Source organism: Erigeron canadensis, chromosome 1 (assembly GCF_010389155.1).
Source record: "Erigeron canadensis isolate Cc75 chromosome 1, C_canadensis_v1, whole genome shotgun sequence".
NCBI lineage: Eukaryota > Viridiplantae > Streptophyta > Magnoliopsida > Asterales > Asteraceae > Erigeron > Erigeron canadensis.
In genome coordinates, this window is record NC_057761.1 from 12,949,355 (window position 1) to 12,972,906 (window position 23,552).

Here is a 23,552-nt window from a genome sequence, read left to right on the forward strand (position 1 = left end):
CAAAGAAATATAAAAACATAAAAATTTTCTATGTAGGTATACACGATACTGTCAGATCTCTAGTGCATTATAACTTTCAGTTACCAAGTCACATCTCATAATTTTATTTACGTGTGGTTCAGTTTCAAAATAACTAGGGTGATCTATTATACCCGATGATCTGTAGCTTTTAGCTTGGGCAGTAATCGATCTAACATCTCAAGCTTGCCACAAAACCTTATGATATTAGGAAGATAATGCTTGGGAACGAAATCATGAACCTGAAATCAAGTAAAACAGCTTCAGTCAGCATCAATATATAGCATTTATAACTCGGACGAAATTGACATTTCCACAATAATTTCAGGTTCCGAAAAGTATATAAAATCATCGACATGTAAATTAATAGCAAAAAAAGAAAAAAAAGACAAGACAGATCAGGAACATCTGGGCTATTCTATAACCATTTGTTTACTAGAAACATTAAGATACACTACATAGTTAGACCATCGAGCAATAGAATGAATAAGCCCACCGCAAATTGTGTCCAGGATGTGTGTGTTTATATATAAAATAACTTTAATAACTGAAAAAAAGATTTTGCAGTTTTTTTCATTGATGTGAATAATCCTTCCACTTTTTACACATCATCTCTCTCTAAATCCTCTCCTAGTATGTTCATTGTTGGTAACTCAATTTTTTCCTTCAGAAAACAGAACCTGCTTCACCACCACCACCGCCCCCACCCAGGAGTAAAGAGCAGCTAAGAGCCTTTGCAGCTCAACCAATATCAATAGACGCAAAATTCCATTTTAAAGATCTGCAATCTAAGATCTACTAATCTCAGAGGTTTTGGTTTTCCAGCTAGTGAATTAGACAGTAGAGTCCAAGTAGATCAAGCACTCTAAACAGATATGCAGATTTTAGGGAGAAACAAAACCAATCAAGTAATTTCAACATAGTTTCAGCACTTCCAGTATCCTTTAGCTAAGTAATCTCTGAGCCTAAACTTTTGGACCCTAATCGCTTCTAAGAGCCGAGCCTTTTAAAACCAAGGTGACAATAAAGGTGGTGAAATTTTGCAGCGAAAGAACATTAGACCTGCACCTTCTAGAATGGTCGCATGATAATACATATATGTAGTGATTTATTATTCTTTTATTGAAATGTCCTCTTCTAACAATGATGATATGCAAGCCGAAACAGAAACAAGTACTCTATGTATGCCAAAAGCATACAAGAAAGTGCCAAATTATTACTGAGGCATGACTAGATTCAAATCATATTCAGCAACGGACATCAGCATCGATCAAAAATAAAAGAAAGGGGTTAAAAAAAACCAACCTCTTCAGTATGAAGCTGGCTGATATAAGGATGATTGCATATATTTCGTAGTTCAACGACGGAATTGTGCACTGCTCGAGACTAGTGGAAAAACAAAGTTAAACCATAGACCTTGCAGATATAAATGAGTAAATGACAACGAAAATCAACTTAATTGAACTAGTGAATTCATGCAATGTTACATTTCCAACCGTATTCTTGTTTTAAACCCCATATATTATGTGTCACCTTCTCCACAAGAATTTGACAATTCAAAATACTGGTTGAAATGAAAAATCTGATCACTGAATTAACGTTATTGTAAAATGAACCTTTGAAGCACCAAATGCACCAAGATTGTCTTCTACCCTCTGCATCAAAAGCTTTTGATATGCAGAAGCCTCACATCTCACGAGTCTTTCTATCTTTTCGGGTAACTCATTCTCAACCTATATGGAAATGCAAGGAAATCCTGAATGAGCTTTTTCTAAATCTTACAATTAAACACAACAAAATTGCTTTTATGTGTATCCTTTATCCAGAGATAAACCATGTCCGTGAAAAAGATCACAGATATGTTAGCTTGAAATGTAAAGAAGCTAGTGAATGTTCTAGAACTTGATCACATAAAGTGCATGCAAGTTACAAGATACTAATAACATTGTAATGACTTAGCAAGACAATACAGAAAAAGTGCACGCAAGTAGGAAGATAATGATAGCATTGTAATGACTTAGCAAGACACTGCAGACATAAACTCAGAAAGAACCTTGTGTTTTAGTCTTCTAAGCACAAACGGCCGAAGCACTTGGTGAAGACGATTTATGATTAACAGATTCTCTTCCTCAGAGAGCAAAGCCTGGAAAAAATGAGCAGAAAATCTTTTAACTTAATGCCACGAGAATTCCAGATCTTGTGTATGTAACAAAACGTGCCTAGGTAGTGAATATAATACTCACTTCTTCAAGGGAGTTATCTGCATTACTTTCAAATGGTTTGTTAAACCACTGAGAAAAATCCTCTGACGAATTAAAAATATTTGGTAACAAAAAGTTAAGGAGTGCCCACAGTTCCTCAAGATTGTTCTGCAAATTTAGAAAAGCAACAAGTTAATTACAAAGAATGGATGGATAATTACCATATATTATGGGAGTTCTTAATTTATAATGTTAAGCATCCTATGACTAAAATGAAAACACAACAAAGAAATTGCAGAAAAGCATATAGAAACAAAGCTTAAAATCATAGCCAAACCTGCAAAGGAGTTCCGGTCAAAAGCAATCTATGAGAACTATGATAATGCTTTAAATCAGCATTTAATTTGCAAGACGCATTCTTTATACGATGTCCTTCATCAATTATAACATAATGCCAGTGTATTTTACTCAGTTTTGGTCGATCATGCTTGTTCATGAGATACTCGTACGTTGTCAACAGAACATTGAATTTTTGCTGAACAATTCTCTCCCTGAAGTGAATTACACAAGCTCTATTATTGAAGAATAGTATTTTACACGGATTGTTCAAGTAAATTAAAGGTCAGATCCCATACTTAAATAGCTTTCGGCGCTCTTCAGGGGGGCCAGAGTAGACAATTTTGTTGATACTTGGCGCCCAAAAGTTAATTTCTGACTCCCAGCCAGGCAGAACTGAGGATGGCACAACCACCAAAAAGGGCCCTCTATCATTTTTATTTTCCATTAGGTAGCAGAGTAGAGAAATAACCTATCAAAACAACGTATCAGGCCCACAGAGCATATCAAACGCCACACAATTTCCCATAAAACTAGCTGAAAAATAAAGCAAAAAATGAGGCAACCACATGATGTGTGCCCCATCTTTTAGCCTCCAGATACCTGAACAGTTTTTCCCAGGCCCATTTCATCTGCAAGAATTCCATTCAAATGATTGTTGTACAGTGAGAGTAACCACCGCAAACCATTCATCTGGTACCTAAGGACAAACAAGTAAAACGTTTATGCACGGCTGAGTATGACAACCAAAGCATATACTTCGTTTACTTAACCACTTTAAAAAGAAAACGACAATTACAACTAGAGATATGTTTCAACAGCTTACTCTCGCAATTTTCCACCAACAAGACTTGTTGGCTGCTCTGCTACAGTCTCTTTAATACTGCAGAATGGAACTAATGATGAGTTCGAGAGATAAATAAAGTCAATACCATTAAAATCGGAAAAAAACCTTAGTGCATAGTAGAGGAGCTCATACAGTATGAGAAATTTTATATATACTTTAGAGGGAAAGGCACAACCAGTAACAAATCGCCTTTTCCTTACACTTGGCTTGTTGGGTGTGAAGGCCTTACGGGCCTGTGTTTGGCCTTAGGGCTCTTTTTAGTTGGCTGGTTAGGAAGCCCATTAGGTTTCCTTGTTCACCAAGCAAGAAACCCTAGCTGTCCTCCTATATATACCCATCAATTGTAATTGTAATTTTTATGGTTCCGAGCTTAATAAAATAACCTAGTTGCAGCCGGTGGACTAGGCCCCCCACTGGGGCCGAACCACGTTAAATCTCGTTTGTCGTTTATCTATTTTCTGTTGTTATCTTCTTGTTAAATTGCTTCCGATGTGCCAAGGCTAAGGGCAGTTCCTAACAAGTGGCATCAGAGCTAGGTTTGATTCGACTCTGTTTTTTGCTCGTGGCTGTTGTATGTGTCGCGATTAGGGTTCTGTTTTGTTCCCTTGTTCGCTGATTTTCTACAGCCTGCCGACCTGCTGTTTTTCGGATCTGTTCCTGCTGTATCTGCTGATTTATTGCTGTCGTTCAGCTGCTGTTTACAGCAACTTACAGCAGTGACCAGGTTGCTGTGATTCGTGATTAGGGTTTCGGTTTTGTCTCTCTTGTTCGCCGTTTTCTCTCACAGCCTACTGCTATCTACAGCCGTCACGATTAGGGTTTCTTCTACCCTTGTTCGTCGCTGTTTGTGGCTGTTTGTAGCTGCTGCTGATCTGGTTGGCTGTTGTTGTGATCGCGTTTAAGGGGCTGAATGCCTCTTTGTTCGCTGAATTGTTGTTGTTTTGCTGCTGTTCGCTGCTGCAATTATTGCTGCTGCCGTTTCTTTCTTGTTCGATCTGTTTCTGGGTCTGGTTTGCAGCAGTTTTGCTGTTGTTCCGCCGCTGTTTCACCACTGTTAACCGCCTGCCGCCGCTGTTGCAGCTGTCTTTGCTGTTGTCAGCCGTCACTAATTGGAATTCTGGTAGGGTTCTTGGTTTTTTGGGGTTATTTGGTGTTATTAATCGATTGGAAGATGATAAAAGCACTGTTTTGTTTCTTGTTCGAGAAGGTATTTGGCTACTGTTCTTGGTTACCATCATGACATTCTTGTTCGTCATTAATCAGAGGTAGAGGTTGAGGTACTGTCTTTGTTCAGTTATTGTTTGAGTTGTATCTCGGGTTATTCTGGTTCACGATTAGAGTGTGGTTTTTTGCGAGTGGTTGTTACTAAGTTTGTTGCTGTGATATTACCTTGATCAATTAGAAAGGAAAAGAAGATAAGTACCATCGAAACAAGGTATTAGGTTGATTAGGGTTAAACCTTTGTTCGACCGGGTATATACAGGTGTTTTGGAGTGGATTGGATTTCTGTTGGATATGGTACCGTTTTTTGAAGAATATAGAGCCATGGTTGTAAATATCGGATTTATCGGCAGATATATCGGCGATATATCGGTTATCGGTTATCGGCCCTTCACCGATAAGAAAAATGACTTATCGGGCAATTTATCGTTTTGGTCAAATTTCGGTCAAACTCGGCACTTTTCGGTCAATATCGGTACTTATCAGTCAATATCGGTCAAAAAAAAATTTGACCACTTTTTTATAAAAACAAAAACTGGGTTTTTATCAAATATTAGGGTTTATTACATTCTTTAATTCAATTTTTTCTATTTAATTTTTAATTAATTCTTTAACTTTTGAGTTAATCTTTAATAATCTTTTAATTCTAGTTGTAAATTGTAATTACTTTCTTTACTACCGTTTTTTCCTTTTGAATATAGTCTATAAATACTTAAATTTCGAAACTTTAATTGTAATTATTTTCTTTTCTACAGTTTTATATTCTAATTATTAATGTATTGCCTTACAAATTGTATATATTGCTAGTATATATAAAAATTTTAGATAAATTCCTTTACATTTTAGGGTATCCGATATATCCCCGATATATCCTATTTATCGCTTATCGGGGGTCGGCCGATAATAAACCGATAACCGATATTTACAACCTTGTATAGAGCTAGCGGGTTTGGAGTGCTTTGGTTTGAGTGTCCTGTTCCGGTTGCTAGTGTCGACACGAGTGAAAAAAGCTAGTCAAGTCATGGAACTAACGTTTGTTTTTTCTCTACTGCTGTTATTGATCGTTCGCTGTTAACTGGTCTGGAACTGTGGATGTTATTCTTTGTTTAGTTTTGATCAGTGATTTGACTTTTGAGTGGATCTTTGTACTAGTATTAGGCGAAGGTTTTCGCTGGTTGAATAGAAGTGGAGGTTTGTCTCATGAAGTCTGGGTTAGCATGGGTTAGAATAACAGAGACAGTGGGAGCTGTGCGTAGTTCACTTGTGGGGTTGTATTAGGTGCTCAGGGTTTTGGAGTCGCCTGATGTTGATAAAATTCTGTTTATGGGAATGTGTCTGGGTTGATGCATTGGGACTCATTGGAAGGCAGTGAAGACTCTTGTTAAAGATTTTGGCTTGCTTCATTAAATGTTACCTACTGTAGTGAAGCACTAATCTGTTGATTAGACTTTTGGAGTGTGCAAATTACTACACTACCGGAAGACTGAACCATCTTTCGGAGAAAAGACTTGGCTCGCGGATTCGAGAGTTATACGAGTCTGGTGTGCGGTAGAGGACTCTGGGACTTTCAGGTAATCTGTTTGAGCGTATTCGGAGGTTTGAACTTGGGCGGGCTTTGGTAACAGTAGGAGCACGATGAGTGTTTTGACATTTGTTGAGATCGACGTTAAGTTCTGAAGACCAGGGTTCCGAATGAATGAAATCTCTTTTGTGATGCTACCGCTAGTGGAGAGTGTTGTTCCTCTGGAGCCGGTATTTGAAATCAGTAGGAGCCGGTTGAGATTGAGGATGAGTCATTGGTGGACTTTGCCATGACTGAGTCAGTTGTGTCTAACTATATTGAAGCCATTTATAGCTTAAATGGGCTTTTCAGGTGACTGATGAAAAGGGCCGTTGCAACTAGATACATTTGGGATGCATAGATTGAAGTTTGGTTTGTTCTTGGGAGCTGGACCTGTGAAGACTTCTGTTCCTATCTGTTTTTTATTGAAATCTTAGCTTGTTCATGAAGAACTTAAGACTTGAAAAACTTCTGTTTTGAAGTTTTAGTTTGTTCTTGGAACTGAAGCTTGATGATTTCGGTTATTTGAAGATTACTGGAGTTACTGGATGATGGGGATATTGTTTGCTTGAATGGCGGGCTGAAATTTATCGCAAGGCCTTCAAGTGGGAGATTGTTGGGTGTGAAGGCCTTACGGGCCTGTGTTTGGCCTTAGGGCTCTTTTTAGTTGGCTGGTTAGGAAGCCCATTAGGTTTCCTTGTTCACCAAGCAAGAAACCCTAGTTGTCCTCCTATATATACCCATCAATTGTAATTGTAATTTTTATGGTTCCGAGCTTAATAAAATAACCTAGTTGCAGCCGGTGGACTAGGCCCCCCACTGGGGCCGAAGCCGAACCACGTTAAATCTCGCGTTTCGTTTATCTATTTTCTGCTGTTATTTCTTGTTAAATTGCTTCCGCTGTGCTAAGGCTAAGGGCAGTTCCTAACATGGCTATCTCCAAAGGCATAAGCCCTTGGATGCCCTTACCCTTAGAGCATATCCGTTTTATGAAGCCCGTAGGTGAGATGCCTTGCACAAGGGCATGGATTTGCCTAGATTCATGTGATGTGGTGGGCCCAAAGTAAAAAAAGTACAATTTAAATATTGTATGTAATGGGTAGGTGCTCACTGTTGAGGTGAAAATTATGAAGGGTAAAGATATTTGTAGTGTTGGAGATAAAATTTGGGATTTAAAGGATTTGAAAGGATATGATATGGCAACTAAGGGCACGACTCACGAGTAGCGTTGGAGATAGTCTTACTAGGCATATCCTGCCTCTAAAGTATACTTCATTCTATCTTATAATACCAAGATGAAATATTAAAAATAACGACAAAAAGAGAGAAATTGATAAAACAAAAAGTTGAAGGGAGAACAAAATGTTATTCTAAAAAGTTGTAGCCATCACCAGGAACCATAAATATTTATTGACTAGGGATGAAAGTGGTTTGATTACCTATGAGCCATCAGATAGTACTTTTCATTACTCTCCATGTAATGCTGTACAGACCAACATAATAATTAGTACCATAGTAATATTTATTTGATTGCAAAAAATAAAAATAAAAATACCTTTGCCTGATCAGTTTCATCTTCATTCTCGATAATAAATTCACTACCATCATTTACACCCATATCCGGCTCAAAACATCTGCTGATAACTTTTGCCTCTTTCAGCTTAGTTCCCAGCTTCTGGAGATACTTCTCAGTCTCTTTCAATAATTGCTTCACACGATCTGACTTTGCGTCCTGTAAAAACATTTTATAATGTTTTTAAAACCATTCTGGGAACATGGATGCTAGTTTATATCTACTGATAGACCACAATATACCTGCACCATTCGAAGATAACCCTCCACATCATTGATTTTTAGAAGGTTAATCTTTTCCCTCTGAATTCGATCAATCTTCTCCCGATGAAGTCTTTCCTTTCTTTTATGGAACTCTCTTGCATACTTGTTAAAGCCTTTTAACCGTTCTCTCCTAAATTTAAACACATCTTCCAGTCTTTCCCTATAGAAGTACATATTTGTGTGAAAAAAAGTGTTTAAATATCTAATATGCATGTTAGAATGTAAACCAATTATGAATACATACCTATGCTGTTCCAGCTCACCAAAAAAATCTTTCTGTCTTTCTCGAATTCTCTTTTGACGCTCCTCCTTCATCTTCTGCTCATGCCTCTCAAGTTGTTTTGATCGTCGGCCTATCCTATGTTTCTTAATTGATTTCACACGATCCATCTCAGCAGATGTAGGTCTAAAAAAATCATTCAGGATCTCACTGCAGCAAAACAGATATATTAAGCAAATTGAAACCAAACAAGAACCAGCATAAGCACTGAAGATGGAACATGTGCAATCTCTTTCAAGGATGCAGGGACTCAAAGGTCACGATAAGCAGTTAGATATGATACAAAAAACATTACTTCCGGAGGCGACGCTGAAGATTTAGGAGTTCAAGCTTTTTTAATTCGATGACACTCTTGGTTTTAGCAGAAATGTCTTCAGAAGAGCTAACTGTTTCCTGCATTGCCATTGCAAATAAATAGATTTACAGCCATATTTATAATCATAGAAGAGAATATGTGAAATTGTGAATAGACCATTCTATTAAAAACCATGAATGGTTCCTTTTTGGACATTTAAAAAAGAAAAAAAAAATCCCCACAAAGTCAATTATTAATGATTACTGCACAACTTTGACAGCTAAAATTAGCTAAATGACTTGTCTCTAGAACTGGGATAACGAGTTCAGTCACCACTGTCATATTAAGGCCGGATATAAGAACATTAAAAGAATTAATGTAAGATATCCCAAGACAGCCAGAAGGCTCAATTTAAACATATTTTTTATCTAGTTTTACTATAATAAACCATTTTATGCCACAAGTACAAGTAGCAAACACTTTGGTACGTTAATAATACTATAAGACAGCCAGTAAACCTTTAGCTTCTCAACACAAGCTGAGATCTTTTGTTCTGTTTTCTTCTTTTTGACAGCCCAGTTATAATCAGCGGAAACTTTTCTCTTTTGGCAATCTGTAATCCACTTTTCAGACGTAGTATATTTTGGTGATGCCGGTAAAGCACAAAGTTCAGAAGTATCTTCCCCCTCATGACCAGCCCCTGTTACAATAAAGACATTCTATTTAGCAAACAATGCTCTAAACTACACTCAGATCTGAAATGACTCTTATGTATGAAACTATAACTAAGTCTCAACTATGTAACACAGCAATTTCCACTTTAAACATACAACCTGGCAATCTCCAATTAGAAACCATACGAGGTATCTACATACTAAATACCACTAAATGTACTAGTTAAATTCTTTATGGAACTGTAATGAAAATATCCAAGGTTGTAAAACTTGCAGTACTCAACCTGTCGGGGAGCTTGGAGTGAGTAATCGGCCTTAGCCCTTAGGCAGAGAGTACTTCGATTGGTAATTTAGATATAAGTGTTGAAATTATACATATGACATGTTCATAAGTCCATAAAATTGTTCATAGGACCATAGAAGTATGTCTAGAAACTTTAAAAGAACTGTTTAAATACAACTTAAAACCGATTTTTTGACCGAGTTTTACCAAATTTTAACCGAATTGTGGAGCTCGTAACAATTACTCAGATAGTACGCAGCTTGCATCGGTGACTAACCTTGTAGCGAAAGTCGGCGATTACTCACCCTTAAAATCAGATTTTTACGATACTGAAAATTCAAGGTACACAATTTTCAAAAATGAAAAATTATTAGGGAATGGAGCATGTAACAAGCAGTATACAATGTGACACTTCAAAGAATTCATATGCCAAACTGCTGATTTAACTGTTAATCATTAAATGAAAACAGTGCCTATCAACAATAGGAGAAAGGAGTTAATATTAAAAACTGTGTGTTCAAATTGATAGTTCTCACCAAGCATTACATCCTTTTCCAAAATATTAGCATTCTTCGGGATGATCATGTGCCTATCACCTTCCATTCCTGAATGAGATTTCCAGCCTTCTCTCAGAGGGACACTTGACAAAAGACTCTGGCTATGCCGATTTCCTTGGCTATCATGTATATCAAAAAGACCTGCAATGTTAGTAGGATCTATTGCTGCTTTAGTTGAGGTTTGTGCTTCTTTTGCTTCAAATGCTTGCATGTTTGCCTCGAACTTCCTTGGAATTATACTATGTTCATGAAGACCAGAAAGTGGATCATTTTTGTCTATCATCCTGTCAAGCTTCTCACCTTCTTTTGAAAGGTTTGTTTCTGAAAGAAACCCACTGCTCGAGGAGCCAGGACCAAGTGATGGATCTTTTCCCTTTTGATCAGTGTATTCTTTGCTCGATAAATCTGAAACATCACAATTATATGCACACAATTCAGTTGTTTCCATAAAAAGACAGATACCATGATGACCAACACCTAACATAATAGAACCATCTTTTCTTTCGATCGAACAAAGCAAGTTTTATGACCTCACCCAGATATAAGCAACCAAGGTTGGAGAACTCGTGCCTTGAGATTGGATCACGTTGGGGGAAGTCAGCATTAATTGAAAAAAGGATTGAGTTTTTTATATATAAAAAAATTTTGTAAATAATTATAACTTTAACATTAACAGATTCTACAAAAAAAAAATTATGGTAATGTTCTCGAAATAATAGTAAGAAATGAATTACTTTAATAATTACAAGTAAAATACCAAAAAAAAAAAAAAATCCAAGCCAAAAGTTTTGGGCTAACAGGCCCTAAATACCCTAGGGCACCCTTAATAAGTTAATAACACACACATTTCTTCTCTTCCACAGCTAGAATGGTATCTTATCTCCACGACTCCACCCTCTTTAAGCCGCCAAACCCCAGCTACCCTATTTTTGTCTCTCTCATGGAACCGATCAAATCTGGAGTTTTTTCTCCCGAATTTGACCGACTCCCCCGAGTCTTGACCGTTAGCCTATTTTTGGGCCGATTCCAGCAAACTCAAATTTCCAGGCCACCCCAACCCCAGACGGATACAGAGAAACCGGCCAATCTTGCCAATTTTTACAACCTTCTAAGCAACTACACCAATTCCCCAATATGACATTAACAGAGCACATACGTAGATATTTAATATAAGTTACTTATATTAAATAAGTAACTTCTAAGTAACTTTTTACAACCTTCTAAGCAACTACACCAATTCCCCAATATGACATTAACAGAGCACATACGTAGATATTTAATATAAGTTACTTATATTAAATAAGTAACTCTAGATTTGATGTAGTTGCTGTTCAACCTTCTAAGTAACTTTTTATTGAACAGCAATCTATACCACTCCTAGTCCTAAACTACACAAATGCCTAGGATGCAACTAGGACTTCTGAAAAGCCCTACAATAATCCACCCCCGCAAATGTGGTGCGATCTCGAGAGGAAAAAAAATGTAGATATACTATACACCATTGGAACAATAACATGCTCGAATGAAAAAGCAGCTGAAAATCGGTTTGTCAGAAAGTAATCGTCAAACTATTCAGCACCAGTAATTTCAGTTACCTTCTTTGGGAAATACATTCCCCAATGCAATCTCAAGATGCAACTTTTTTGGCATTAAACTATTCCTGCATGTAGAAAGGGGATTGTTGAAGTTAATTGAGCATATATAACCAGAAATTGAATGTTAAAGTCAACTGGTAATAAACAATCAGACACTGGAAAGTGTTAACAATAAAATGTTTTCATTAAAATAACCTGAATGCCAAGAATACAAGGCACTGAGCTCTGAGCTGTTTCAAATGATGTTCCTTGAAAGGCATGGAAGATCCAGCAAGAGATCCCTGTGAAGCGAATGATTTTCCAATATCTCTAGAAGATTCATTTTGAAGTAGTCCCAATGCAGCAATGTTGCTATAGATACCTCCCTGTCAAACAAAGGTCATGAAAACTCGTTACTCAGAATCGAATCAGGGAGGGGGGGATTCAGGCATTCTGAAAACTCCGACTCAGATCGCATAGAAATGGGATTGAGTTTTTTAACATGAAATTATATGTAAATCAGTTCAAACTCAAATATAACTATTTTTGAAAAAATTAAATTAATACTTCAAAGTTCAGACTCAATTGTTTAAAAGATAAACTTAAACCAACTTAGAATTTTATTAAGAGTTTAAATAAAAAAAAATCGACCAAAGTTGACCCGAGTCGACCGAATTTGACCAACTTTGACCCAATTTATAGCTGTTGACCAAAGTTGACCCGATTTTTAGTCAGATCCGGCTGACTCGAACCCTCAACCTTAATCCCAATTTCTCAGCCAATCCCGCCGATTTTTACAACACCGAACAAGACAATACCAACAAACTAAGATCTTAGCTGAACATTATTTAATGCTAATGTGAGTATAGAGATGATAACAAGGCGACCTTAGAAAAGGTAAGAGGTAAATGACAAAGTAGTCATACCTGAACTGGCTTGCTTGTACTTGACATCACATTTTGAAAGCCGGTTTCATGATCCAATGCCTTTCCACCTGGGCCTTTATGCATCAATGTTGCAGCACTCTGGTTATCATACAAATTGCTGAACTGCATAGATCTTGGGTTCCCAACATCCAGTGATTCATATGAACCAGAAAAGCCTGTATTTGATCCATGACTCTTGATAGCTGTAATTAACGTGACATGTTTACCAAACAAATTAAACATTCGTGAAGAAGAAACTGTGGTTAAACCAATAGCACAAACACGTATTGTTTCAAATGCAGACACAGGTCAGCAGGTCAAATGCATGCAGATCTGCACTACATATAGCAAAGCTTTCATAATTCATCCTCGCAACTTTTATCCCATTATGACACACAAACCTCAATGTCTAGTCTTGATACTCAAGATCAATCACTTTGAGAATATGAGTGATGTATATAGTATATGTGTTACATAGTGATGGAACATTACTAGCAAACTTAAATTCGTCATATGTACTCAAATCAATGAATCCAATCACTCCCGAAAACTATACTTGAACTGATACCTTCCCATGGCCGCCCTTACTGAACCTGTGTCCTGTCCTAAAAGCTTTGTGTAAATAAACTTCAAATAAGCCTAAAATTTAACCAGGTTGTACAAACCACCATTTTGTAAAAGTGAAGCTATCTTTCAAAAACATACCATGTTCCTTGCAGTTGTAATTAAATTCAGTATGCCTCTTACTTACTCTATTAGATTAACAATTGTCACATTTAGCAGAGATAAACCTGAAACTTTGGACTTACAGACTTGTATCAAACAGATAATATCCAACATTACCCTCTGACAACTAACTAGACCTTGAGGTAGTCGATATTTTATATATAACATATATTCATTGTGGGGATATTTTTTATAGTTTAACTATATTTATTCAGTTTGAGACTCACGTAACCGAAAATAAAGGAATAAAAGCTTGATGCACACCCCTAGCAACTTACAGGATCTATATTATTCATCTGTTTGACTATTCGACATCTGTTAGCAATGATGACATGTTTTGATATAGGATTTCCTATAGGCATGTAAAAATAAAACATGTGAGAATGATGACGGTGTTTTTGTGTTTCCCTCATTTTTCATTAGCCAGCTGGTAGATTTTGTTTAAATATAGATCCAATAAAATTCAACTTAATGAGGATTTGATACTGCATCTTTTCAGAGCATCTAAGACTACCTAACTTAATCTATAGATTAATACGGTAGTTGGCAGTATTAGGTGGTGGCAACTGATGTGTGGTAGTCAATGTCATGATGAACAAGATGGTGGATATTAAAAATTTTATCTTTCAGAGATAGGTTGTTAGTTTGAAGTTAAAGAAAAAGAAAAAAAAAAGATAAAAGTATGTCCTAAAATAGAGAAATTTAAATACGTTTATATTTTTACTAATTTTTACTATCTCCCAAAAACATTATAAAAATAAGTGAGGCTTTGTCTTTCTTTTAGTTCAATATCTTTTGAGTACCAATCACTCCAACAAGATAAAACATTGTCTCACTACTGTCATGTTTTGTACTTAAACGAGAATTGTATTTCCGCACTTCAAGCAGATTTTGAGAGGGTTATGAAAAACACTTATGATTGTTACTTATTAGCTAAGATACTAAAGCATATATAGGTAAAATCTTTGAGTTAAGATCCATAAGAAAGTAATGGATAGGAGAAAGATAATGTTGAATATTCTTAAGTTTATTCTCAACATAACTTGGGTAAAAATATAAATGAAACCAGCAAAAAGATAAAAATATGTAGAAAGTAAATAAAAAGCATTAGATACTATTAGATCTCAACTCCTAAGCTTACCCACAGGTTAAGACACACATTCTATATAAGTGATAAATACCAGAGTTTTTAGGGTTGTTTTATAAAATTGAAAAAAAAAAAGAAGTTGATGAAGAAATCAAAAATCAATATGTTGGGGTGGCTTGAACTTGCACCATATTAATAGATTATTTAGGGTTTAAGAAGGCACCATGACCAACCCATCTATTGCTTTTAAGTTGAGGGTCAAGACTCAAAAATGAAAATAGATTAAAGTAATCAATTAAAAATGAAGATAATGTGAGTTTACCGTTAGTAATATAATGCTGGTCAAAGGTTAGGAAGAAATTTCATTTGAAAGGGTAAAGGTGGAGAAAAGGAAAAGTTGGTATTGGTTGTTTTGGGGTAAAAGACAAAAACTTCATCCATAATTGTGTATATATATAATTGAAACGTTATGGAAAGCTGAGTAAACATAACATAAGTAGTACATGTGTTAATAAAAGTTGTGATCACTATCACACTAACTAGACAGCCTAAACATTATTTTACCAATTCAGTCTGTGTATAACAACATGAATAAGTTTTATAAGTGAGGGCAGAAGCACTGGGATGTGAACTATTTAAATGCTAGAATTTGAGAACCAAGGCAAGAAAACATTCTGTAACTAAGAAATACAAAATCCCTAGAACTTTAAGAGAAACATAGGAACACATGAAGAGCTTCAAATTCAAGAACTAACAGTTAAGTTGATTTGCAGATCCTTGATAGCTGTCATGTCCTGCACTGTTGGAACCATGAAGGAGTTTGCCTGAAAACGCTGCAACTTTCACTGGTTGTTCAGGATTCAATGTTTTTTGGGAATTATCTTCCACTGCAATTTGCTGTGAAGTGCCTGCCGTTCAATTGTAATATTTGAAGTTTAAAAAGAATTATGGAGGTAGAGTGGAAGAGGTTACTGAACCAAGGCTACTTGGCTTTGTCAGGACAGGGGGAGAAAAAATGTGCTCTTGTAACAATCTGTATACCTGCAATTTGGGAAAAAGATGAGTCCCCGGCTTGACTACCACTGGTCAGAGGTGGGCGTGATGAGATTAGAGCCTCCATATCAAGTCCGTGTCGATTTATAACTGTCTCCATGGCCCTTCAGATAAACAAAATAAAGGGTCAGACTATACCGCATCACAAAGTTATTATGTTGTGCAGATATAGTCATTAACTTCGTTTTGAGTATCTAGTTGGATTGTATAAACTATGAAAAAAGACTAAAGACCCAAATCAATGCCTTGCCCTTGTATTAACCCTGGGGCCGACCACAATAATCCATTATACCTCCTTAAGAGTATTAGCAAAGGAACAATAGAAAAAGGGACCAAGGAACAGAGTATGAGAAAAAAATGGGCTTCTTTCGAAGTTATTAATATTAATTCTATATTCTTCTATCCTTACGTAAATTAGTATATATAATATAAAACTGTGTCCTGTAGTCAAAAATACAAAAACTCATAGGCAAAACATACATGGTGTTGATAATTTACCTTGATATAACTTGATAGGGCATTGAATTTTCCTTTCCACTGGATCTCATGTGTTGCAAAATCTGTGAACCCCCATGAAAAGAAATATAAGTGGATATATTATATATATATATATAGAGAGAGAGAGAGAGAGAAAAAAAAAACAAAAATAAAACTTTAATGACTAATTTGTGTCATTACAACAGCAAAAAGCAATATTAAGATCCTCAGTGATTAAAGGAAAAAAAGCAGTTAAGTAAGAACAACAGTGAGAGAGTGAAGGACTGACCACATGCAATTTAGTAGCCAACTTAGTGGGCTCATCAGTGGACTCCTGAATAAGCTTATGTAAGAACTTCGCTGCTTCCATCTCGACATTGTTATTATTATTTTGCGGAGCAGCCATCTCTCACTGCCTGCCCCTGCAAACTATTCTAAATTACTTCTCCACTACTCAATCATAACAATATCTGTCCAACAACCATACATCCTACTTATTAATTATTATTACTATTATTATTTATCCACACACAAAAAGAAAAAAAAAAAGAAAAGAAAAAGAAAAGAAAAAAAAAAAAGATCAAGAATAAATATACATTTACTAGCATAATATAATGATAATAGTAGTAGTACTAGTAGTAATAATGATAACAAATGACCAGGAAAATTTGTAAAAATTACCTCACTGAGATCTTGTTCTTCTTCTTCAGAGTACAGCAGCTGCTAACAATAAGTATAATTGGTTGCTCAATTTGATTTAATAATAAAAATAAGATTAATAATAACAATAATGATGATAATAATAAACATAAATAATAATAACAATAATAATTAGAAAATATATTTAATAGCAAAAGAAAATTGATATTTCACACATCCAGCCAGCCATACATTAATCTCGCCAGCTGATACTAAATTAGGGTTTGAAACGCAGCATAAAACAACTGCGTATTTTCTTCCAACTTAGAGGAAAATCTAGGTGCGGTGCGGTGCGGTGTGGTGTACGTGATCGGGATATATATATATATATATTTTATATATATATGTATATCTATATAGGGCACAAAATCAACCCCGTAGAGGTTCACAGAAAGGGGTTTTCTTGGCTTCTGTTCTACTTATAAACCCGGGTGATACCGGGTACATATTAAGGCTAAAATAATGATAAACATAAAAAAACTAACACTAGTTACATATTTATAAAAAGCGACAATTAAGGAATTATATAACTGTGGTTAGAATTGGAAAATTTTTTATAAAAATGACCAAACGAAAATGTATTTACGTAATACAAAAACGTAAAAGTATTGATCAGGTTGATGGTAATTCTATATATTATTTCGTTTACTATATACATGTCTAACTGTTATTAATGAACTCATACTAATAAATAATTATATTAACGAAACATAGTTATGATTATAAAAGTAAATTAGATATAATCTAGAATGTACCATATGTTTTTTAAAAATCATACTTAAATTGTAAGAAATGGAAATCAGTAAGTTAAAAAGAAAATAATAATAGAATTAGTAAGACGCATTTAATAAAACATGACATATGGTAGGATAAAAAAATTGTTATTTTACAATAAAAGGATTAAAAATCTCTTATATAAATAAAAGAGAATTGTTTCTAGAAGATTTTTGTAGAAAATTTTCTATGTAGCAAACTCACAATCTTTCCTACAAATGATTTTAGAAATTATAACATCATATTTAAAATTATAATTTTAGCAACATTTTAGCTTTTTTAAAAATTAATCCATCTTAACACTATCTTAATTACTTTATTAATTTTTCATATAATTTTATAATTTACATTTAAGTCTTGATGAAACTTTAAAAAATATAGACATTTTTTTATTTATTTCCGAGCAAAAAGAATATTTTGAAGTAAAATATATATAGCTATATGCATTTTGTTTATCAAAACTATATAAAAAAAAAGTTGTAGTAAATAATCACATAGATATTTAAGAATAGATTCAATCCATTTCATCTCAACTCACTGATGATCTTACGTTTTTAAAAAACTTTCATTAATATGTCCGGGTTAAACCCGAGCTAATTAGCTAGTAAAAAGTTAAAAGAAGATGTCATAAAATAATTAAATTAAAAGAAATAATTCTAATGATGTCATGCAAGATTTTTTTGGAAAATAATTATGTCATCATATGTTTTAATCTGAATTATTTAAGTTGTATGATAAAATTATGTTATTTGAATTTGAATGTTTTTTTTATTTACTGAAGATGATGATTCTACTCCTGTTATTCCTTCGAAACGCAGAAAATCCATTTTGCTGAAAGTATGTATCGAACTCTACATTAAAAAAAGTTATGATATTTTGTGTAATTAAAGTATTGGTTTGAAGTATATTAAGATGGATGTCATAAATCTTGAAGCAGGAAGTTGAAATGGAGGACATACTTGAAGAACCTGTAGTGGATATTGATATGGCAGACACAAAAGATCCGTGTGCTGTTGTTGAATATGTTCAAGACCTATATTCTCATTGCAAAAGGATTGAGGTAACAAACCATTTCGGTTTTCACAAAAGCGAAAAACAAAATCCTTTTATACAACTTTTGGTTTAATTAGATTAGACCCTAGATTATAAAAATAGTTGTTGATATAATTGTGCAGAGTTCAGTGATGGTTTTACCAAACTATATGTTGACACAACAATCCCATATGTGTTAATTATATAGGTGATACGTGAAAGACTTTTATGTCTCAGGTTTTGCTTTCCAAACCTTATTTCCTTGAAATAAACACCAAATACCAGTTTGGTTTCATTCCTAAACCCTTAAACCAAACACAAACTTGGTACATATCCAAATAATAGTTGATATGAGTTATAATTTGTCTGTAACAACATGCTAGTACCCTTAACTTTATAAGAATACAAAGTGAAGACAGTTGGTGATATACAAATGTTAAAATCTTTTTGCGTTAGTATTTGGAAAACACCTATCTTAGACCAGGAATTATAAATTCTGCATTTTATCTTTCTTGGAGCAAAGGCAATTTGCTCTTTTTGATAGCCTCTCAAGGTTATGCTTGTTTGGGGAATTACATACGGATTTAAGGTGTTTGAGTAAAGGCTGCAATGAATAATATAGAAACTGAAATGCGTTGAATGTTTCTTCAGATGAGATGACTTGTTAAATTCATCTAATATGGTAATGGATTGGTCTATAGCTTTGCAGGCACGATTAGTGAAAAAGTAACAAGAGCTGTGAGACAGTTTTCACCGCATTTAGCCGCAAAAATGAGACCTTCTCTATCGTGAGCTTTTTTTTGCCTTTGTTTTCTTAAATTCAATATAATGTAAGGGTGAATGGCAGAATGGGCGGATCGGGTTACACTAGACTTCTTGTTTTGTTATTCACTTTATTGGTAGTTAAGGTTTTAAATAAGATTTGAAAAGTACTGTTAAAATAATCTATTTTTTTTGCAATAATGCGAGCCATTTAAGAAATAAGAAGGTTATGTATTTGAAAATAGTTTTGGTGACTTTCAGCCCATTCAACCAATTTCCATTCTAGCTAAGCTTGAAAACTTTTATCTATTTGACCCGTTGTAGAAATAAGCTACATAAATTGACCACTTCTTTTATCAGTCACAGGCCTGTTCTTCGTGGTCGCCCTTCTTCTAAAAGGGCCTATTTATATATGTGGAAGACCTCGGTGGGCATTTGTTTTGGTCTTCTCTGCTGGTATGGAAAGGCTAGTAATTCTTTTCTATGTTAAGAACTTTTAGGCTTCTAAATACTTCTAAATACTGACCTAATGTTACTCATTTGCCCTTTCACAGTGAGTTTAATGCTTTGGTTTATTTCTTGTGGCCTCTTGACTTTGTTATGGGCATTTACCCTTGGTTTTCTTGGTATGTCACAACCTTCTTTTCCATTGATTTACATGTAATTATTGTAAAATATTGAATACTGGTTGGTAACTCTTTATTTTTCCAACAGCTATTGTCGCCCATGCAAGCTTTCGAACACCTAACCTAAAAGCCCGTCTGAATACATTCCGTGAGGAATTTCGTGTAGTTTGGCGTAGTTACAGTGAACTATAGTCACTATTCATGTACGCACTTAATTTATAAGATTTTACGGTTTTATCTTACCTTAATAGGATGCATTGTGTATCTATTTCTATTATGCCTTCTTTGTATATAGTGTATATAGTGTTATGAAGATTTCCTACCTATGTGTTAATTCTTCTTTTTGAGGTTTATGTTACTGATGTGTCGTTTGTGTATAATTAAAAGCAGTCAAGTTTTAAATTTATAAAATCAAGGAAATACCAAACTAAACACACACTCACGGACAGTGGATCCGTTCGTTTGTAATATAGCTATTAGGTAAGACCAGGTTCGTTCGCAGCGACTATGTTTAAGAACTAAGCAAGATCAAGTAATACTAAGATTTGTTAGGGGGTTGGTTTAATGACCCAATGTCAGTTTGTTTTGAAAGCAGTTAGTAATCTAAGCAAGTTAGTAATTCTGAAGAATTAATCTGAAAGAGTTTGTTGTAAACAATAATAACTAAAGACATCATCTACTTTGAATCAGATCCATAACATGTTCAGGTTGCATAGATTAATACAACAGTAATTTTGTCTACTAGTTTACCAAACTATTAACACGTTGATTCCTAATAATATTATCTTGTACTTTATCATACCATGAATTAAGCAATCGTTTACCAAACAATCAAGATCATATTATCATGCAAGTAATACCATTAAAAGCATAATCATACAATCAACAAGACAATAATAGTTAATAAGAATTCAATACATTAAGATTACGACAAAACACTAACTGCAGTCACAATAATAAACACAACCGTCACATAATCATGTCACTTCAATTAGTAGATGATAAAATATCTAGCTACTCATGGTAAAAGAACAATCACAATCAATAATATAAGAAAACATAATGTACTGAAAGTGAAATAGAGATTAGATTGATGATGTTGCAGTACGGAATCGATGTCTGATCTCTGGTGTGATATGGAGGTGTTACGACGGCTTAGATCTGGAGAAAATACCCTAGGAGGAGCACTAAATTCATCTGGAATAATAGAGTGTCGAATTTTAGGGTTTAGGGTTGGTATTTATAGGTTTACGAAAAGTCCAAATTTGACCGACCTACTTCCAGCGGCGCTGGCTGCTTGTGAGTGGTGCTGGCTCTTCTTTGAGCGGTGCTGGTCCTGGATCTGAACATGAAAGTTGTAGATCTTTCTTTGCTGGTTCTGTTGATAGCTTATACGTCTAAAACGGAGTTCGTATGAAGAAGTTATGCCCAAAATACTAACACATGGTCATAGGCTTCAAGTTAACACAAGTTCCTTCATCTTAGGTCTTGAATCTCGATCCGAATCTTCATCGAACCATCATTTATCTTCCTTTAAGTCCTTTATCATCATTTCTTGACGTTTTCCTTCATGCCATAGGCAATGAACCCGAAATCACACATACCTACCATTAAGTATCATAAGTTTACTCAAATGACTATAAAATCGCCAAAACAAGTGCGGTAAAAGTCTATATAATTACCGCTCATCAAATACCCCCACACTTAAGCTTTTGCTTGTCCTCAAGCAAAGTGTCCAAAAGAAAAACAAAAACATTGAAAAATGAGCGGACAACTTAAGTGACAAAACTTTTCTACTTTTCACAACATTCAAAGTCTAGTTATGCAATTTACTTTTGAGAAAGCTTTAAGACAAAATCAGTAAGCTATAGCTAGAGGTAAAGATAATTAGTCAGTCTAAACTAAAAGTTAACCTTATATTCGTGTTAATACATCTAAAACCGTTCTATAATTCCACATATCTTACAGCTCAATCTTAATTCCTTCTGCTGACTAGTTAAAGCACTTAATTAAGGTTTGTATAGCAATCAGATCTACTAGCTACTAGCAAGGCATTTACATTTCATTCGTTTGTGTACTTGTGAATCACTACTTAGACATACGCCCACACTACAGTCATGCTCACTAGCTAGATACTAAAGCAGTTGTACGATATTATCATCTTTAATAGTTGAGACAACGGTGATAGGTCGGTGGTTCCCCACGCGCAGAGCGACATAACTCAGCTAAAAGTTCACATCAAGACAGCGGTGACAGGTCGATGGTTCCCCACGCGCAAAGCGACATAACTTGATGCGTTTAGATTTTACTCGTTAATAGTTCTTTGAACTTTATTTAATCTACTGATTGCCTTTCTTAAGATTTACTACAATATTGATGCAATAGACATTATCAGAGACCCCAGATGACTCATACTCCTACTCCACATGCAACTAGTTTACAATCAATAGTGTAAGAATTAAGGCGAACCATATATCTAAACTAGTTCCTACACAAGCACATATATTTAAGTCCAATTAATACACCTTTACTAATGACTAGATAGCTCTAATTGCTAGGCATATTAAAGTCCGGTTAAATGTGCTATGGTAAACATAATCGCATACAGTATCAGTCTAAGCTCTAATCCATTTGGAAAAATGAACAGCCACAAATCTATAGTCAAGCTAACAATTATAACTAACCATTCATATCTACCAAGGCTAGTATCGCTTAGTTATCGTCATCTTTTGTCAACTTGCAAAGCTTATTTCTCAAAAATGATATTCGATACAAGAATTATTTTAAATTTTGGCATGAATTGTGTAGAAAATTTGAAATTTGAACACATTAAACACCGGGTTTTTCCTATTCCATCCCCCCACACTTAAATTGTACAACGCCCTCGTTGTACTAAACATAGAAACTAAGGGAAATAGGAAAAACAAAAAATAAAAAGATAAAAGTTACGAAACTTCCCGGGTTTAAACAGTTGGAGATGGCAAATGTGGAGTCACTGTGAATGATGATCTTCAAATCTTGAGTCGACTCCATTTGATGGTGATCCATTAAAGTTCCTTCATCTTAGGTCTTGAATCTTGACCCGAATCTTCATCGAACCATCATTTAAAACAAAAGACGTGATGTGCGTTTTTGTATCTTGTCTTTAAATTTATGTTGTACAAGTAACTATCTAATCTAAACACACGTAACGAGCAGAGAACCCGGTTAGTGTAGTATAGCCTAGTGGTAAGTTACAGGATCGTTCGTAGGGACGCGTTGCGTTACCTAATCTAGTAGTGCGTGTAATTCTAGTTTGTTTAGGGGTTTGTCACTAACTCCTAATAAACTAATACTTTTAACAGTAAATTAAAATCTAACCACACGCTTTGCAGCGAGAGGCTAATCTAAAAGTAGTTTGGAAAAAGCAAATAACAGTAATTAAATTAAAATACTTGTTTGGCATCTCCGATCTCATGGTGCGACCAAATACTATCCTACTGGTTTGTTAGCCTGTTGAAAACTTAATCACGGTTCAGATTCTCGTTAGATTCACTTTGCCTAGTTAGTAGTGTTGTCGCTAGACTAACACTACCCTTTAAAACAAATTCTCGCTAGATCATTGTTTTAAGCATTAATGGCCTAAAGTTTGTATTACTAATTCATCTTTTAATTACCTGGCTCTTAAGCCATGACCAGATATAATTCCCTCCGGTGACCACAGTGCT

The 23,552-nt window shown here is 34.9% G+C and overlaps 1 protein-coding gene and 1 pseudogene across 4 annotated transcripts in view; one reads left to right on the forward strand and one right to left on the reverse strand.

The window, feature by feature from the left end:
* LOC122598630 (chromatin structure-remodeling complex protein SYD) overlaps positions 1-17,005 on the reverse strand; it is a 35,885-nt gene extending 18,880 nt beyond the window's left edge. The window contains exons 1-25 of one of the 4 annotated variants that reach the window (XM_043771239.1): positions 16,844-17,005; positions 16,634-16,672; positions 16,242-16,374; positions 15,974-16,035; positions 15,464-15,579; positions 15,178-15,330; positions 12,610-12,812; positions 11,900-12,069; positions 11,705-11,769; positions 10,089-10,514; positions 9,114-9,295; positions 8,596-8,693; positions 8,265-8,450; positions 8,000-8,180; positions 7,740-7,916; positions 7,624-7,667; positions 3,382-3,438; positions 3,159-3,255; positions 2,855-3,027; positions 2,557-2,770; positions 2,262-2,387; positions 2,072-2,161; positions 1,635-1,751; positions 1,324-1,404; positions 153-260 (exon numbers count right to left, since the gene is read on the reverse strand). In XM_043771239.1, the coding sequence (XP_043627174.1) occupies positions 153-260; positions 1,324-1,404; positions 1,635-1,751; positions 2,072-2,161; positions 2,262-2,387; positions 2,557-2,770; positions 2,855-3,027; positions 3,159-3,255; positions 3,382-3,438; positions 7,624-7,667; positions 7,740-7,916; positions 8,000-8,180; positions 8,265-8,450; positions 8,596-8,693; positions 9,114-9,295; positions 10,089-10,514; positions 11,705-11,769; positions 11,900-12,069; positions 12,610-12,812; positions 15,178-15,330; positions 15,464-15,579; positions 15,974-16,035; positions 16,242-16,358 (3,243 nt within the window). In that variant the 5' untranslated portion in view covers positions 16,359-16,374; positions 16,634-16,672; positions 16,844-17,005. Of the gene's footprint in view, positions 1-152; positions 261-1,323; positions 1,405-1,634; positions 1,752-2,071; positions 2,162-2,261; positions 2,388-2,556; positions 2,771-2,854; positions 3,028-3,158; positions 3,256-3,381; positions 3,439-7,623; positions 7,668-7,739; positions 7,917-7,999; positions 8,181-8,264; positions 8,451-8,595; positions 8,694-9,113; positions 9,296-10,088; positions 10,515-11,704; positions 11,770-11,899; positions 12,070-12,609; positions 12,813-15,177; positions 15,331-15,463; positions 15,580-15,973; positions 16,036-16,241; positions 16,382-16,633; positions 16,673-16,843 lie in introns of those variants that run through there. The other 3 variants (XM_043771231.1, XM_043771218.1, XM_043771226.1) reach the window with 3 other exon arrangements.
* Positions 17,006-17,443: 438 nt separating this feature from the next.
* On the forward strand, positions 17,444-20,037 carry LOC122581154 (annotated as a pseudogene).
* The last annotated feature ends 3,515 nt before the right edge of the window (positions 20,038-23,552 follow it).